This window comes from Hetaerina americana, unplaced genomic scaffold, assembly GCF_022747635.1.
Source record: "Hetaerina americana unplaced genomic scaffold, ioHetAmer1.1.p SCAF_5, whole genome shotgun sequence".
Taxonomy (NCBI): Eukaryota; Metazoa; Arthropoda; class Insecta; order Odonata; family Calopterygidae; genus Hetaerina; species Hetaerina americana.
In genome coordinates, this window is record NW_027287095.1 from 74,893,954 (window position 1) to 74,908,657 (window position 14,704).

General features: G+C 38.7%; 1 protein-coding gene across 1 annotated transcript; it reads left to right on the forward strand.

Moving 5' to 3' along the window:
- The first annotated feature begins 780 nt into the window (after positions 1-780).
- On the forward strand, positions 781-12,215 carry LOC139694115 (major royal jelly protein 1-like). Its single transcript, XM_071592544.1, has 5 exons — positions 781-867; positions 4,143-4,364; positions 7,996-8,461; positions 9,117-9,427; positions 11,913-12,215. Exons 1-5 carry the CDS (start codon positions 781-783, stop codon positions 12,213-12,215), a joined length of 1,389 nt encoding a protein of 462 aa, XP_071448645.1.
- Positions 12,216-14,704: the final 2,489 nt, after the last annotated feature.

Genomic DNA, 14,704 nt, shown 5'->3' on the forward strand with positions numbered 1-14,704 from the left:
TTAACAAACATAAAAAATTTTATTTGAAAGAGGATACTTTAAACTACTTCTCAACATAATCTCCAAGCAAATTAAGGCATTTGTCATAACGTGTGACAAGTTTCTGTATTCCTGCTGCATAGTCCTTCGCCGCCAGCTCATTGAGATACGCGAGGGACCCATCTTGCACAAATTTTTGCATAATGCAGATGGTGTTTAACAATTTCATGAACAATTGTTCGAGAAACATTGGGAAAATGCTCACAGATGTCATCAATTGTGACGCGCCGATCGTTCCTCACGAATTCGTCAACTGAGCTCACCAGTTGGTCTGTAATGACAGACGGTCTCTCCGAACGCTCATCGTCGTGTGTGTTCCCCCTCCCCATGTTGAAGTTGCGACACCACCGCCGAACAGACGACTCGTCCATTACATTGTCTCCATACACCTCCTTTAATTGGCGATGAATATCACATGGGCGAACGTTTCTTGCATTGAGGAATTTAATCACTGCCCTCACTTCACAACTGGCGGCGTTCTCAATTTTTTTAAACATTGTAAACAATCACAGAAACAACACAGGCAATGCTAGCGTCACGCAACTTGGCTCAGAGAAGGCAGACAAGCCACTGAAGCTATCTGACCTCGTCCAGCGGCTACTCGCGTCGTCAGCACTTCATGCGGCACGAACGGGTACTACTTTCCGGATGACCCTCGTACTATCAAAGTCAAAAAATAGTAACTAAAGAAATCAGCCCGAGGGTTTGTTTGACAAGGTGAGGTCGGATCTATAAAGCACAATGGAGGGTGAAATTCACACTCTGGGGACTCGCATATGGGGATCTGGTCCTTTCCATGCTCTGCCTGTGGTTTCCCAGAAAGATTTGGTACCTGAAACACAGGCGGATTGAAGCTAAAGGTGTGCGGAGGCGATAACTGCAATCTAAACTGGGCCCTCTCTTTCTTCAGTACTCTACCGTATTAATGCCTTGCAAAAACGTAATAGCTTTGGTCATAATATTGTCAACATATTTTAGTAATAAATTGAAGAATTGGGCCTTTGCTTTTCAGTTCAATGTTGGTTGAAACAATGTTAGCATGGCATAACCTGCCACTCAAATTGGCAATAATTTTTGTTGATATTTATAATGATATTTCATGATAATTATGTGAGAACATTTTTACTAACGTTTACTTGATTAAATACTTGCAAAATTAAATCATTAATATTTCGGATATCAAAAGACTCTTTCCACATGGTGATAGTAATATCAGCGATACCCCAGTGGGTAGAGCATTTGGCTAGTCACCAAATTCTACCTCTTCCAAAGCTGGCTCAATCCTCTGGACTACCTCATTAAAAATCCAACCAAATAAAACTGCCAGAATATTTGGAAGCAGGGCTTTTGGGGGTTTAAATTCAATGTGTATTATTAGTCCAATTATGCTGTGGTTGGAGAGATCATGGCAGTAAGATTAGAGGGACAAAATTTAAAACTTAAAATATTTAAGATGTTAGTTTTCCCACGAACGATAAAATATCAGAATAACTGTTAGTGATCTTACTAGGAAGACATTATTATTCTTAGCACCCCAGTATGCTGCCCTTACTTCAATTTTTCCTAGTTAGTTTACTTTCTGACACATTTTAGCATGAAGAATATGGTTGTCAATTTCAGTACCTAATAAAACAATTTATTTTTAATTATTGTTATCCCTGACGATACGTCTTAACCCGATTAAGTATAATATTGCACAGCTACTGGCTTGAAATACTTAACCAATGCCATTACTCTTGGCTCACCACTTGACAGGTTTCGGCACCCAACAAGGATAATAAGGTCTTCATTTAAAACTGCTTCTCCTTCCAAAGCAATAACACTACTTGTTGTTCCTCCCAATTGCGTCAGTATCTCTTCAAAAACAAAATTTAAAGTGGCTGTGCCTCGTACTTATCCAAATATGTGCGCCACTATCGCTGCACTCTGCTTGATAGGCTATGGTATGGAATGTTCCAATGTCCTCGATGCGTCGACCATTTCGAAACGGAAGTCCGCGCCGACAGCAATCGTCAATTAACTTGAGTCTCCAATTGTCACCTTATCGCTTTTTCATTAAAGACTCGCAAAATTCCGACGTCCCCTAAGCCATTAGTGTGTGGGAATTTAAATTATATGTCTATTGAATCAATGAGTGGAATCATTAAAACATATTTTGAATTAAGAAAAACTTGACCACCTCCGACAAAATTCTCGGAGAGAATATTTATGCTAATCTTTGAGTATGTGATCCACCTGAGCTTATTAATCATTCAAGTATATGTTTCCCCACAAAAGCGTGACGTTGGTATTACGGAGCTTGTCACATGTCCTTGATACGCGTTAGTTTTTTATTTTCTCTGTACCTTCTCTTCCGATTGCAAATCCATACAATTTTTAACTCTTGAAATTTCCCTCTACATATCTGCTAATTATTTCACATTCCCCATCCCGTTCTTGAAAACTGGTTTAAAAAATAGATTATAAATAGCTATCAAACTAAAACATTCACCCAAATCATGAAAAAAATATATTGGTAACATTCCTTTAAGGTAACCGTCTGCTTCAATTTGAACCATGGAACCTTTCATGAGTACTCTGGTAATTAAACAGTCCAAGATAGGACAATCGGTGCAAAATTTTCATGTGAAAATACGATAGTTAATATCTGAGGTAAATATATGATTTTTCTTTCTGCCCATTTCTTTCTTTCGTTTAAGTGTTCACTTTACCCGTGGGCCTTTATCCAATGAGTTAAATTAGATAGACCGAACCACTGGATATAAAGATTAACAACAGGTTTTTAAATACGGCGGGAAGAGAAGAGATATAAACGGAATGAAAGATAGTTAGTAAGTGAAATCCAAAGAAGTAGAAGGAGAGGGTGACGATATTTCGGGGGTTGAAGACTGTAGTGTTAGACAGAATGCTGGATGCTTCAGTGAGACAATGGAAGAGAAGAGGCATTTTTGACCGAATGAAGGCACGTAGATAGCGTCAAAGACTGAAAAAAAAAGAATATCGGGCAAAAACATATGCCAACTCGTCATATAATATGTAATAGTTGATACTTATCGTGAAAAACCTACCTACATTGAGTGGACTATACACAGATATCAGCTACAGCAGCAAAATACTTCAATAATTCTATCCTCACGGTGGTTCAACTCTACTAGGTATGCTAATGTCCTTACGTGGAGTTCAATTGGATACTGGGAAAAGTAGGTTCCATGTCAACTGGAGCATTTTAAATATCTGGAATATTGTAAATATTCACCCAAAACATCATACATTTCCTATGGCGTGAACGTCGTATCAAACCTGTTTCGTATAGCATATTCATTTGAACCCCAGGGGGGTAATCGCTTGAGAAAGTCTCGTGTTTATGATCGAGTCATCATTCAATGCATTCACCGGAAACACAATCTCTCGTCTTTCAAAAGTTTAATGGCGTAGCAAACACCTTTAAACTTGAGGAAGCTTTGGCAAGTCGACGAAACAGAGAAGTAGATTTGTTGGCATCCATGCTTTCGGCGAAATGTGGATCGAGGTAAACAGACGAAATACAAAACCGATGATCTTCTTACGAAATCATATAGCTAGGTCGGCAATGTAACGTAACTTTTCCTTAAATTCCTTCAAAATATCTTATTGGAGTCGTAAAATCCTACAATGAGACAGAATCTAACTTGAGCGAATTATATTAATAACTTCCATCGACCATTTCAGGCATATTATTTTTTTATAAGACAAATTCTTCCGGTGGTGTAGCTTGTTGCTCGGGAGTTTTTAGTAGCAATGTTTTTGGGGCAACATCTTAATAATTTTAATTAAATGCCATGATGACGCCTGTCTGAGCGTTATTTCTGTAACTAAATTTATAAAATAGCGCGAACCAATGTGGGTTACGTGGAGAAGTTCTTGGGGAGTCGGATAAAGAAAAAGGAATATGATATGTACAAATGGGCAAGGCTTGAAAATTGGACTGTTTATGTATGACGTTAAAACTGTGTGCTCTTCAGAGAGAGTGGAGAGATCCCTCATAATTCCTTTGAGAGCAACAAGAACATCGTTACAGTGCTGAATTTATCATCATCCTTCTCTATCTATGTTATTTGAGACAGGTTAAAACGACCAGTGGGGCCCCGTGGACTTGGAGCCTGACTCTCGCCCTGACTCTGGCAGTGACTGGCTCTTGGATAAACTTGGTGGAAGCAGTGGAGGTGGAAAAAATTGACCTGCAGGAATTGTATGGCTGGAAGACGCTGGACTACGCGTGGCCATCCAAAGAATCAAGAGATGTCGCCCTAGCCCGAGGAGACTACATTCCCATAAACAATATCATAGTGAGTTCGGAGAAATCCAATTTCCTAGTTAAGGGTTTTCTACTGTTAAAATGAGCATTCCACTGATATCACTTACCATAATGACAGCAAATGCCGCGTTTTCTATCGATTCCGCGCACATCGAGCTTGGTGCAATAAGCTTCAATAAAGGGAGAATGAGGAAGCATTGCCACTAGTGGGTTATGATTCACACTGGATGAAGAACACTTTAAGGATATTACTCAAATCTCCCATGCCTAAAACTCTGCTATGGGATTGTAGTCTTCTCAATATCAAATCTAAAATCTTCCTTCCACCTTTTATTAATTTGACAGGAATATTTACTATTTTGAAAACTGTAATCTTTGACCACCCTCAAGTACGTTTTCATAGCCTTTCTTATTTTCCTATCTCAGTCTGAAGTACGTGAGAGTGGACCTAACAGCTACACATTTATATGAACCTACCATTGTGAGGCCACATATGCTCGATTTAAATGTTTTCCATGAATGTTTCCTAAGCATGTTTACTCTTGGCTCTTCAGAGTATTTCTACTGTGCATGGAGCTCTAGTCTTCTAATTTCTTACGATAAAGCAATTTTAACTTCGCACGTAGCGAAATTCGGCGGTTTGAAGGATTTTTGTTGTGTGTGATTTCATCTAGAAGAACTACTGATTTCAAACACATGCAAGGTCTGTCCCAAAAGTAGTATGACTTAATTGTTCCCGGATAGACGGATGGACGGGCGGCGGTTTCTCTGGCTGGGTTCGAGGGGGGGTCATGAAAGGCTTAAGGCCGGTGGCAGTCGGCTGCCAGCTTTTTTAGAGTTCGGATCGTTTGTTTTCGAAACCTCTATAGCGTCACGATGGTACGTTCCGTCATGCACCGGTTTTTGGAAAAGCGCTACGGAATAAAATTTCTCGGGAAACAGGGCAAAACCGGGCAGGAGATTCATTACATGCACAAGGCAGCTTATTGTAATAACGTCATGTTTTTGAGTGGCCCAAGTTGTTTTGGGAGAGGGAGAAGATGTTAAAGACGCTGCAGGACGCCCTTTGACCTCAAAAAGTGACGAAAATCTTGCAAGAATCTATGCTTTGTTTGATTGGGATTTTAGATAAAGTGTTCACGTATCATCTCATGAACTTGGTATGCCTAAAATGATGTGGAACCACCTGTGACCGAAAAAAATGGGCATGAGAAAGGTGCATTCGGATATGTCAAGAGCTTCTCAACCATACTTTCCTATTCCCCCGCGTCAAATCTGCGCTAAAAGGACGTCACCACGGCTCGGTGGGGGCTAAAAGCAAAATATGTTTTCTTGATCATAAATAAGATAATTTCCATTAACCTAATCCGCTAGCAAAAAATATTTAAATCGATCTAAGTCCAACTTCTCCTAGTTTATGAACACAAAAAAATGACATCAGAAGACATCAACCCAATAAATTAACCGCTCTCTTCTTAGGAAATATCACAACACATTAACTTTTAGGTCGTTATTAAAGTACGGGGAGACCGAATGTAAGTGCCTCGCCTTAGTGGCATCTGGGTGTACCTTCAGGGTATAACCTTCTGAATACAACTATATGAACCATTCATCACTCCATGTACCTGATGATGTCATGCCACAAAAAACCAGGGTTATTCAATATTTAAAAAACCGTCGAAAACCAAATTAGTTTTGTGCTATATGAAGTAATTCCGTCAAGTTAGACCAGATACCATCATAAATAATGAACAGAGAGTACAATTTTCCATTACAAGTTTGATTGTACGACCGGGTTTTGATGTATTTCATCATCTTCAGACCTATTACCATATGTTCTTTATTACGAGATGTTCGAATTAAACCACACCATGCCTGAAAATACTCATTTTGTTCGGATGACGTTAATTTTACTGAGGTCTTTTAACCTGATTTTCTTGGGTCATCCATCGGGTTGATAAGTCGACGGCGTGTTCGACTTATCAACTTAAAAGGTTTGACTTCATTATCTTATTTTTCTCCTGCGGAAAGCCTCCGGTGGAATATCAAGCATAAGAACCAACCATGGACGTCGGAAGGTTCAAATTATATCGCTACCATAAAATATTTTTGTGTTATGCCAAAAAATTATTTTTTTAAACATCCCAACAAGAAAATGACGTAACGGTTAAGTAACTGCTCAACAACTTGGTGAAATTCACTACCGTCTGATTCGTACGTGATTGAAGCCCACTGACTGAATTTTCTTAATTATATTCAAAGATAATATGATATTCCATCTAATGAGTTCGATAATACCATTGGGATTTAATGCACGTTTATGTGCGTTATATTATAGAGAGCTGAGGGTAATTTTGGTCGCAAGTATTTCAAGATATGATTTGATCACCTAACTTATAACTGATTAAAATATAAAATCATGATTACAGGAAACATTTCCCATCAATACACATGACGTTGATTTATAGGCTATGAATAAACAGAGCTCCGGTACAGAATGAGAAATTTGCTGTCGACATCCTGGAGCGTAAGTATTTTGTATGTTGTATCGCATAAAAGTGAGACGCTGGCCACGGTGGAAGAAGGGATACTAGAAAGGATACGCGTTTGGAGAACGAAAGGGGGCATGAAGGAGAGGCTCCATAATATAGGGGCTTTGTATGATCTTGTGATCCGCTGGCAAAACCTTCCCAAAACTGCTAGGTACAGTGCTGCAACCACTATCGAGGAATGAGGCACGTGGACGGCTGCTGATCAATAGCTGTAATTTGCCACCTAAAATACAAAGGTATATTTATATACAGAATAATTATATCCCGATGTCATGGTTGTTTCTTTGATTGTAATTAATTAAAATATGATATTTTCCACACATTGCATTGGTATTTTGCGAAATGTAGAAGTGTGGGCCCATGCTACCTTTTATTTTTATTTGCAAGTTTTATGGTTTAGGTTTGGCTTCATCTTCAGTAATACGGGTATCAACAACTTCATCATCGGGAAATATAAAAATCTTACTATTAACTACGAAGTTAATGTCGTTAACATAAAGAAGGAATAAAAGAGGTCTGATAAACACTTCCCTGGGGAACACCTGAAGTGACTCAGACTGAATTGGAGCTAACTCCATTCATTACTACTCATCCATGGAATCTATTTCTGGAACAATCGAATAGTTTTTCAAGTATTTTATTTGTTCATATCACCTTGCTCGTTTTCATGCTTCATAGAATATTTTCTCTCTTACCTGGCATCCAATATGTCTGGTACTAAGCTATCCCCATTGATGTCACATTCTCTTTCTACACTTAAATATATCGGACTAAATTCTTTGCCGCGAAGCTTTTCTGCGTATTCCCTCAATGATGGTGAACATCTCTTGGAATAATTGACATACGCCCCATCATGCCACTCATATGGCGAGGGTCTTCACCTTTTCTTTATTTATAAAATTTACTCCTTGCATAAATATATTTCCATAATATCGCTAATTATTCTGCATGAATAGAATTCATTGATTAAAATGTGGTTAATAAATGAAAAGCATAATTTTCCTAAGGCTACGTGCGGACACAACTTCAGAAACAACAATCATTTAATATTCACAAAATCGTCCTTTTAAAAGTAAGTAACATCACGTTGATGAAATAATTCGTTTTTAGGTTGGCATTAAGGTATGGGAAGACCGTTTGTTCATCTCCCTGCCGCGGTGGCAACCGGGTGTACCTTCGACTCTCAACTGGGTCTCTTACAACTTCAGCGAGGGCTTCGCAGGACCCCCTCTCTCGCCATCCCTGAATCCTTTCCCCAGCTGGGAGATGCAGGAAATTGGTAACTGCTCGGCCATCCAGTTTGTGCAGAGTATGGAAATCGACCCACTGGGACGCATGTGGGTCCTAGACGCGGGGCGGAGGAACTTCTTCACGAATACCCCAGACACCCATTGCCCGCCGAGGCTGGTGCTCCTGGATGTCAAACAAGACAACCGCGTGCTGCACACCTTCGTCTTCCCTGACAATGTGGTCTCCCACACGCTCGGCTTTCTCAACGACTTGGTGGTTGACGTGAGCGGAGGAGGGGATGGCTCGGATTGGTACGCGTACATTTCCGATTCCGGGGTATTACCAGGTGAGATTAAAGCAAATTGACAGCCAAGAGACGGGGAATGCAATGTCCCGTAAATGCTTTCTTCGGTGCCATGCATGGCTGTCGAATGACTCATTCTCCATTTGGCGTTATGATTAAAACTCTTGTTCTTCATAAATTGATTTTAAAGTTATGAAGTTCTTCATTAATTTTAGACGGAAAAATGCGCTGTAAAATGGATTATTTTTTAGGTTAATGTTAAATATCTACGCTAAAATTGAATAGTGTTTTCGTTCATATTTCCATTGGTTTATCATTAATAAATTATTCCTTGGTAACTGAGTCAGAGGGGTATTGAATTGGAGAGAGATCGAAAGGTAAGATCTTATGTTATTGATTACGATAACTGTAATAATATTTCATTTATTCATCACTTTGTCATAGTACCAATTTATTTGCCGGAATAGTGTTTTACTCATATCACCTTAAACCTTCAAAGTACGAATTAATGCATTTTCCTAAACCTCTAGTAAACATTTATATGAAAAATATACTTCCGTTTGCCGCGTGATTTTGACTTTTTCAGGAAACACCATGATTCAATGGATGGAATTTTTTCTAAATTTCCTTTGTTAATCGTAAAATACCATGAATTAATGCTTGTGATGAAAACGATTATGCCCATTTTTTCCCAAAGATTCCGGTGGAGGCATTGTGGTTTATCATCTGGGAACCGACCGGGCGTGGCGAGTATACGACAAGGCTTCGATGAACGTGGAAACCGGAGCCGCGTCCGAAGCGGTCATCGGGGGAAAAATGACTGTACTGAGGTCAAACGTGGATGGCATTGGACTGGCATCCTTGGCTGATGGGACCGACAGAGTATTCTACGCTCCCCTAGGGAGTTTCAACCTGTACTCTCTCCCCACATCTCTCCTCCGAAATCCGCCGGCCGACCCCTCGGAGGTGACGAGGGCGGTGGTGAATTTGGGTCGTCGGACTTCTCAGGTGAGCAATTAACGATGTCATGTGGGTGGAGAGGAAGAGACAGGGCTACAAACACATGCATTTTCTCTATCCCAATCCCCCCTTAGACGAGTAAAAAGTGTTCCAATTGTAGTGACGATTTGCTTGTATATTCCAGTAATTTGGTTAATTTGGAGGCTTGATGAAACTAAAACTTTGAATACGTTTGGAAATTACCCTCTTTACATAAAGTAAGTTTTTTATTGTAAATTCTAATAATCTGTTATATTTGTAGACATTGGTTTTAAGGTAGGCAGTTTCTCAACTAGAATTTTGAATTGGAAGACAAAGCCTATAGCCGTTAATCATCCTCCTTATCAGTCCCAGGTACACCCTTGGGTGAGCCATGACCACATTATTAATCTTAAATATAAATTTCCTTAATTTCCTCCCTTCTCATTCATTTTTTCCAAGTCTTGCAACGGACGTTTCATTCATCTTCTACCTGGCCACTCCTTTTCCCAAATCATGGAAGACTGTGATACTACAATATCTGTGCGGGAGTTAATATGGATAGGGTCTTAGCTATAACTTTATAGGGGAGGACAGTGCCTAGGTTTTGCGCAAGCATCTTTCAAGTTCTCTTTAATTAAATTTTACTCCTTGCTCTTTCATAGCAATCAATATTTTCATTCCAATTTTCACCTAATAGATGGACGGAATTTTGGAGTTAGAAAATAACATGGAAGTGCAGCTACTTTCAAAATATAACCTTGTCTATGATGCATGGTCATAAGTGGGTTTGATGTGATAACAATGGGTCGTTCCTACTCATATATACATGGTCCAATATGAAAATAATGCGTATGATTTTAATGTGGCGCGTCTATCCATGGCAGCGCGGTAAAACCCCTCGAAAATGTGGTGGGGGTCTGCCCTTCCAACGCAGCCGGTCGTCAGTTTGCTTCAAAGTCACAGTCCGGGAGGAGATCGTTGTCGAACCCCATTCTGGACGCCCAACAACTGCCAGAACCGACGAAAACGTGAATCGTGAGCGCCAACTTTTGCGTTCCGACCGTTAATGGAGCATCCAGAAAATTGCTAACACCCTAGACACGTTTGCGGTAGATGGGATATTGATCGAGGATCTAGAAATGCGCAAGGCCTGCGCGAAGCTTGAGCCGAAAGTGTTAAACGAAGGATATAAAGAACTTCGAGTTTCGCGCTGTTAAAAATTGTTGGATATGATTCAAAATGAGCCGGACTTTCTCAACTTTGAGGTAACCGTAGAAGAATCCTGGATTTTCGAGTACGGCCGAGAATGGAAAATGCGGAGGAGCAAGTGGCACACGAAATCATCCCCCCAGCCTCAATAAAGCGCGAATGCGGCAGTCTCGCATTAAAGCGCTGCTCATTGTCTTCTTTGGTGTCAGATGAATCGTCCATTTTGAGTTAGTACCGCAGGGAGAAACCGTCAACTCAGCCTTTTAACTCGAGGTGCTCAAGAGATTAGAACGCCGGGACGCCTGCGTGAGGGCTGACATCAAAGACACGGTCAAGTTCCACCATGACATTGCCCCCAGCCAAACGTCCTTCATCGTTATCGACTTCATGGCCCGGAGTATCATCCAGATGGTCCCTCAGCCCCCTTAAAGCCCCGACTTGGCTGCGTGCAACTTTTTTTTGTTTCCCTGACTGATGAGAGAGCAGAAAGAAAAGTATTGGGAGACCATTTAAAATATCCAAAAGCATGTTACAATGTTCCTGAGAGACATTCCCGTCGAGGAGTTTCAGGATGCCTTCCAGACGTGGCAGACACGTCTCCGCAAGTGTATTGATACAGGGGGATAGTATTTTGAAGAATTTAACGCTTTGTTTAGGTACGATCAATAAATCTGTTTTTTCCCAGAGAATGTTCATTACTTTTATTGTGGACCCAGTATATTATATTATGCTGGCAGAATTTGAAATTGAGCGATCAAAAGCCATGCATTATACAACTTCAAGAGTGACGAACGAAGTCAATTCTCTCACAGACTCGTAGAATTATTTTCGTGGAATTTCATTTGGTTCACAATGGTAACTCATTTATGAAATAGATTTTGAAACATGAATTTTTAGACAAGCTGACAAAAAGGACAAAAAAATAATTTTCTCTGGTGAAACATTCAGTGCGTAGATACCTCGGAACATCGGCGGCTGAATTCCTCACCCGGAGGAAAATACGCAAAGACCTCACTAAAATGCGTGTGCGTACGTATCTATTTTTAATTGTGTGTATGGTCTTTGTGAGTTAGGACTGTACTTAACCAACTGGGGTATCTAAAAGACATAAGAGCATCATCCTAAATGAATGAGAGGTATTTATACATGGTTATAAATAGTTTATGCATACATATATGTACACGTAGTCTATATAATAACTAACCTACTTTTCAATTTAAGATGTATCAAAATAAGTGCAATGCTAACTTAGTGTTTGACTTGAAAATAAGTGATTCATGACTATTGTTATTTTTATCAATAGGGTGATGGAATGGCTGTTGACAGTACTGGAGCAATTTATTTTGGTCTTCTTAACCAAGATGGTTTTGCGCGGTGGCCTCGCGAAGCTCGGATCACGGAAGGAAATCCGTCCAACGCAGAAGTTTTGGCTGTGGATCCCGTTCGCCTTCAATGGGTGAACAGTTTTAGCTTTGATAACATTAATAAATACCAAATTGTTTTGTCGGACAGGGTTCAAATGCTACAGGGTTATAATCCCAATGAAGTAAATTTTCGTGTATTCAGGCATAAAATCAATGCTAGATCTTATATGTATCCAGATTGAGTATTCCGATTTAATGGAAATGTTTCAATAAATTGTAATTTGGGTGGCGGAGTAAGTAAAATTGTTCATTTAAAAAACCTAAATACATATATACCCATCTACGTAAACGAAATATTTTCTTGACACATGTTTGTCATTACTTCCAGGTCAATGCTGCAATTTTTCATTTATTATAAAATGGCCATTCGAGTTGCAAGCAAAATTAGTAAACATTTTATAATATGATAATGTGAAAACAGAAAATCAACCGGTAATTGTTTATTTTTATTTGATTTAGCCATAAATTATATTATTTTTATTGCAAAAAACTAAATTTGTTTATAACACTTTTTAGTGTGGAATTTTGTGATAATTTTTGTACGCAATGATGATCCTTTGAATCCCTTCCTCCTAATGAATAGTTATTTTACATAGTATAAAAACCTTTAGCATTCTCACCTACTTTTGATATACCAAAGATATATTAAAAGTACCTATTTTGTCTATTATTCATATTAATTAAATTGAGACTTAATGCACTCAGAAATTCGTTTATTGAGACGAATTCCATTGGAAGATGTTAGATTTGACACGCTCAATACTGAAAATGATAATACTTTATGCTTCCATTTCCAAACAAAGCTTTCACGTCCAAACAAGTATTGAATATCCTCCAATACAAAAATAAAATTTTTACTTTACCTTTCCAACTCGTATCCAAATATTTATTAATATTAGCTAACTTCATGTATCAGTATTCCTTTCAAAGAAAACATTTTGATTCTGAATTTTTTTCACATTAAAAGACAAAATTTTCAGTAGCCACAAATGTTCATTCTATTGATATTAAACCTATTTTACGAAAAATTACTTTTAATCAATATAAAATATAAAAATGATCATTAACTTGCTCCTTCGTGCCCGTGTAATATACCTACACACCGTTTTTCACGGTCCATAAGATGTACTCTGTTACTCTCAAATCAGCCAGCGTCTTATGGGCCGGGTGTATGCAGGAATTACTTCGTTCCATAAGTTGTAAGCCGATTCCCCAGTAAAAATACTATTTTAGGAATTTTTTCCCTCATAAAGCCAACAAAATAGTGGTCTTTTTTTTTAAATTTCGATAATACCTATTACTGCTTTGAGTCAGTAGTAAGCAAAGACGTTTTTATATTTCGTTGAAATCACTTCCTAAAAATCCCTATTTAATCATGAATACATACAATGTTGCGCGTTTAGTTACATCTCAAATGTGGTGCTGCGGTGAAACTTATTACGCGTCAGTGATGTCGCTCCTCTGCTAATGCCAGAGTATGCATTGTAAAGCAATGTATTGTATTTCCGGATAAATTCGGATTCCATAGGAATTCAACCTTAAGTAGCATGAGAGTGTCGTAAAGGAATTGAAAATGGTTGCTTTTCATGCAAAATTCGATAACATCAAAATAATGATAGGAACTAAGCATCGTATAAAATGTTGAAATGATAATAACCTCACGTGATCATAAGAGTGTTGATTGTCTTACAGTATTGCATTTAAACTTGAAGTCGTAAATAGAACACGAACATAATGCGGCTGAATCCTTGCAGCTTTGTCCTCCTCCGATTAAGAAGATATCGTAATACGAGGATAGAGGGAGCAGAAGATGGATTTAGTAAATGCAGATATGAGTAAATATATTACGCTCATGTGCTCCGAAAATGAAGTGTGAAAAGAGGCGATAGGTATGTCGATTGCCGAATTTGCTGAGACGACGCCATGGCGCGAGAGATTCATCAAGAGAAATGGCCTGTGAATTCGCACCAGATCTACGATTACACCAAAACTGCCACTTGAATACGAAATTAATGTATACGTAATAAGTAGAATGAATGTAATAAGTGTAACGAATGAATATGCAATGAATGCAATCGACCTGAATACGAAAGAATTGTAATAAGGCACCAACTCACAACGTCACACCGGCGGAAATATTGAAACAACTGTCGATTTCTAGGGTTTGTGATCGAAAAAGCCCTGGCGTAAGGTGGGACTATTATGTAAATGACACTTTCATAATACCTTTTTAAAGATGTGAAATTAAAAATGCGTTTCATGGAGGTGCCAAGGAAGTGATACTGTGTAAAAGGAAAGTGACAGTCTCGGTAAAAAATGCCTGCAGAAATGATTTATAGTAGTGATTTTCTGGGATTCTATTATGAATAAACGTTCATATAGCTAACAATTTATAATTCAGCCATTCTGTCGATCCTTTTCTATCTAACCCAAGTATTTTTTGTAAATTCTGACCTGTTAAATCACAATTCATCTTGTTTCATGATGGTAGCCTCCAAGCCAACGCTATGGTGTATGGCAGGGGGTTACTAGACTAATTTTGACGTGAAGTATTATCCATCCTACCGCGGTTAGATAACCGTATTCTAATCTCTTATATTTCTTGGGAAAAATATCATCTTAAATTATCTGTTCGACTCTTAATCTCTCCAATTTATTTACAAGATCTCTC